Genomic DNA, 4,653 nt, shown 5'->3' with positions numbered 1-4,653 from the left:
GTAGCAGCGGACCTGCAGGTTTCTGGGAGTTTATTCCAGATATGAGGAGCATAGAAACAAGGTCCTTCCTGAGGCTGTCTTGCTGAGGCACCCTCTTTGTATCCGGGGCTTAGCGTCGCCCATGATGAGTGTGTTTGGTTTAAAAAATAATAATAATAATTAAAAGCCAATAAACCAAAGCCCGTTTTTCTTTCATCCTGGCATGTTGTGTGGACTAGCCGGACCCTGGACTACCTGAACTAAACATTTTATTGGGCTTTACTGACTGGAACTGACCTTAACCCTCGTGTTGTCTTCCTGTCAAAAATTAAAAATCAACACTTTTGTTGACGCCTTTATCCACGTTTTTAAGTTTTTATACCTTTTTTTCAACACTTATGACATTTTTTTCAATTTGTCTCTCTTTCTTTGACATTTTTAACGCTACGTAACACTAACTTATTAACTTTAGTTTTACACTTATTTTTGGAACTTGTGGTGAATAAACCTCATTTATAGGAAATTATACCTAATGTTTGAGTTAGAAAAGCAGAAATTAGGAATTTTTTGGACTAAAATTAAAGGAATGGATGTTGATGGATAATCACAGACTGGAATATGTCAACTTTTACTCAATACTATTTCAACAACACTTCAAGTTGTTTTCCAAATGCTATAAAATTGAACAAGACGCCCCAAAATTAATAAAAGTAGAGATTTGTACTTGGCAAAGAGTGTTGTGTGGAATTAATCATGTTATTTTGGAGAATTAAAAAGAACATTGATACAGGAAAACGGGTCAATTTGACCCGAGGACAACATGAGGGTTAAATTGCACTTTGTATACTTTGTATATATTTGTATATTGCTCATTGCTAACTTGTAAACCGCTAATTTCACTGCTATCTCTGTTTAAATCCATTGTTGCATCCCACACTCCACAGCTCTACCACAGTTTTGACCTACATAGTTTTTTATTATTAAACCTGATTCACTATTTAGTCATAAAATCAACAGATTAGTGCTTCAGTAACATTGTTAAAATCCCATCGTCGTTCATTCTGTCTCTTTCGTCAGCTGTGTTATTTGTGTTACTGTAACTTGGACACGTTATTGTAATCTATTACGTTCCAGGCCAATGGCTGCCAATCCCATTAGAGTATTATCAGGATAAGATGTCATAACCGGTGCTGAACACACACACACTCACACATACACACAAGCTCCTGGCTGTCCCAATGCTTTTCCATTGAGGTGATTAAGCGTTGTGATGATGGGACATCCGGGCGACAGGTAGGAATGTGTGATCACAATATACACTTTGTGTTCAACTTGAATTTAAATTTATTTTGAGCAAAGGATCGTCTTTAATGTGTTAGCTCATTAGCTTCATTGCCAGTGCTACACACGTAGTCACCTTTTAGTTTTGTTGTCATTGTTCTGTTGCATTGCCATCGTGTGGTGACACATTGGACAGCAGGGACCGTTGAAGGCACATTTAAAGGAAAGGAACAAAAGACGTAAACACTGTGAAGACAACAATTGCCGAAGAAGTATTTTGACGTGGAATCATCTGGACTTTGTTTACAGCTTTTCAACCAAGTGGTAGATCCAACCAGAAGGTCTGAGGCCTTCCTGCCTGGGACCTTGGCAAGGATGGACTGGTTTTAAATGTCCAGCAAGTTTCTTTTTTTTTTACTTCAAGGACTTCTGAGGTTTTCTAGGCTAAACTTCAACAAATCTCAAACTTGCAGAGTTTGAGATTAGTCCAATGGGTCCATGAACCTTATCCACCAGACTTTGTTTTTGGCAGTTCCTCCCAAACCTGAATCAAAGCCTACAACTCGAGTCTGGACCTTATCTTGTTGCTAAGACGTGTGACCCTAATGTTGAGTCTAATGGCGACTTCAAAAGCCACCAATAACCAGGGAGGGCGAGTCACTGGACATTCAGGATGAAGTGGCGATCCATTTTACTAACATTTCTCTTTCTGACTTGCCGGTGTCACCAGCCTGTCACCGGGGACTCTGCGTCCTCAGATGAACGCTCAGACATCGGACACGATGAGGACGTGCACCCCAACGCCCTCACAGAAACAAACGCAGATGTACTGGACACGAACATTCAAACAAGCCGGGATGTACCAGACACAAACTTTGAAAGAAAGTGGGACATCGACAAGGACGACTATGAGGACGCCGACTGGCATCCTCCTTCCTCCGTCCTGGAAACACACCCCGACCTGTCCCCAGAGATCGGGACTTCCTCGTCAGAACAGTGCGGGGAGTACAGCAGCCATCTGACATCAAGCGGCCATTGCCGACTGATGGCCACGCTGCCCCCGGTGGCCGTGGGAACGTCGCAGAAACGCTGCCCGGACATGTTCCGCTGCACAGACGACATCTCGTATTGGCTCCACGAGAACCAGAACAGGAAAGAGCAGCTGGACGACCTGACGGAGACAATGTCAGAGCTGCAGGAGGAGCTGAGGAACCACAGCCGTCGAATCACAGCCCTGGAGGAGCAGGTACACTGGTGGCGGTAGTTGACTGTAGAGAGAGAGGAAGTCCTCTTCATGTGGAACACCATGGGACCTTATTGTCGGAAAGAATATGCACTGTGGCTTGAGAAAATTCACACAGCCGTGCTGAAGTTGATTTAAAAAGAGGAATAAAAAAAAACATAATGCCTAATGCCTTAATTCAAAAGAATTGGGAAAATCCAACCTTTAAGGAAACCAATTTTCTTTGTGAATGAATAATGAATGTAAATAAATGTTCTTCCTTAAAATACAGGGGGCATAAGGTCTCAACCCCCTATGTAAAATACAGGGGGCATAAGTTAACCCCCCTATGTTAAAATACAGGGGCATAAGTATACACCCCTATGTTAAACAGGGGGCGTAAGTATCACCCCCTATGTTAAAATACAGGGCAAGTATACACCCCCCTATGTTAAAATACAGGGGCTATAGTATACACCCCCCTATGTTAAATACAGGGGCATAAGTATACACCCTATGTTAAAATACAGGGGAGCATAAGTAACCCCCTAGTTAAATACAGGGGCTAAGTATACACCCTCTATGTTAAAATAAGGGGGCATAAGTATACACCCCTATGTTAAAATACAGGGGGCTAAGTATACACCCTCCTATGTTAAAATACAGGGGCAATAGTATACACCCCCTATGTTAAAATACAGGGGGCAAGTAACACACCTCCTATGTTAAAATACAGGGGCATAAGTATACACCCCCTTGGTAAAATACAGGGGGCATAAGTATACACCCCCTATGTTAAAATACCGGGGCATAAGTATCACCCCCCCTATGTAAAATACCGGGCATAAGTACAAGCCCCCCTATGTTAAAATACAGGGGCATAAGTATACACCCCTATGTAAAATACTGGGGGATTAGTATACACACCCCTATGTTAAAATACAGGGGCATAAGTATCCCCCCCCCCATGTTAAATACCGGGGCAAGTATACACCCCCCTAGTTAAAATACCGGGCATAAGTACCAAGCCCCCCTATGTTAAAATACGGGGCATAAGTATACACCCCCTAGTTAAAATACTGGGGGATTAGTATACACCCCTATGTTAAAATACAGGGGCATAAGTATCCCCCCCCCCCATGTTAAAATCAGGGGCATAAGTATACACCCCCCTATGTTAAAATACAGGGGCATATGTATACACCCCCATGTTAAAATACAGGGGCAATAGTATACACCCCCCTATGTTAAAATACAGGGCATAAGTATACACCCCCTATGTTAAAATACGGGGCATAAGTATCACCCCCCTATGTTAAAATACAGGGGCAATAAGGTTATACACACACCGATGTTAAAATACAGGGGCATAAGTATACACCCCCCTATGTTAAATTTCCATAGAGGCAGGCAGATTTTTCATCACATTTTTACATCACACACCCTTCACCATACTTAGAGATATGAATGGTGTTATTTCAGTTATCCTAACAGCTGGTTTGATTTGCATTGAGAGATGATCTTAAGGAAAGTTCCCCATGCCGATCTCTATGTATGGTGAATAACATTTTGGAACCTTGAGTTTGGCATCTGTGCCGTCGCCATCTTGGTTTTTCAGACAGAAGTGACCTCTCTTTTCTTTTCCCATCTCTCTCTCTCTCTATCTTCCACCTTTCCCGTCTATCCACTGTCACTAATAAAGGGAAGAAAATGCCCCAAAAAATAATCTTAATAAAAATAAAAAGATGAATACAAATGACTGTGATGATGCCCTGACTTTTAATCTCAACAGCAGGTTAAATTACCAGTTGGTCTGAGTTGTACTTTGATTTTCAAGCTAACATGGCTAACAACTCATCTTTAAAAAATACAAATACACACTGAAACTGAATGAAAACAATACAGTCAATGCTAAAAAAAACAAGCAATAATAATAATACATTTTATTTATAATGCCCATTACATTTCAAAAGGAAGTCTCAAAGAGCTACAGTTAATAGGGACTTAAAAACAGTTTCCAGAGTACGATAACAATTGACAAGCAATAATAAAACACCATAAAGCTAAAACTAAAACAATGACTGTTTAAAAGGCCTTTTGAAATAATAGTGTCTTAAGGCCCTTCTTAAAAGTCTCCACAGTTTGTGGGGCCCTCAGGGACTCTGGGAGGG

General features: G+C 41.2%; 1 protein-coding gene across 1 annotated transcript in view; it reads left to right on the top strand.

Annotated features, from left to right (window-relative positions):
- The first annotated feature begins 1,167 nt into the window (after positions 1 to 1,167).
- Positions 1,168 to 4,653, top strand: part of LOC116692987 (angiopoietin-related protein 7-like) — a 12,305-nt gene continuing 8,819 nt past the window's right edge. The window contains 1 exon segment of the mRNA XM_032521653.1: positions 1,168 to 2,506. Coding sequence (XP_032377544.1) covers positions 1,934 to 2,506 — 573 coding nt within the window. The 5' untranslated portion in view covers positions 1,168 to 1,933.

This window comes from Etheostoma spectabile, chromosome 7 (genome assembly GCF_008692095.1).
Source record: "Etheostoma spectabile isolate EspeVRDwgs_2016 chromosome 7, UIUC_Espe_1.0, whole genome shotgun sequence".
NCBI lineage: Eukaryota > Metazoa > Chordata > Actinopteri > Perciformes > Percidae > Etheostoma > Etheostoma spectabile.
This window is presented reverse-complemented; position numbering and strand designations above follow the sequence as displayed.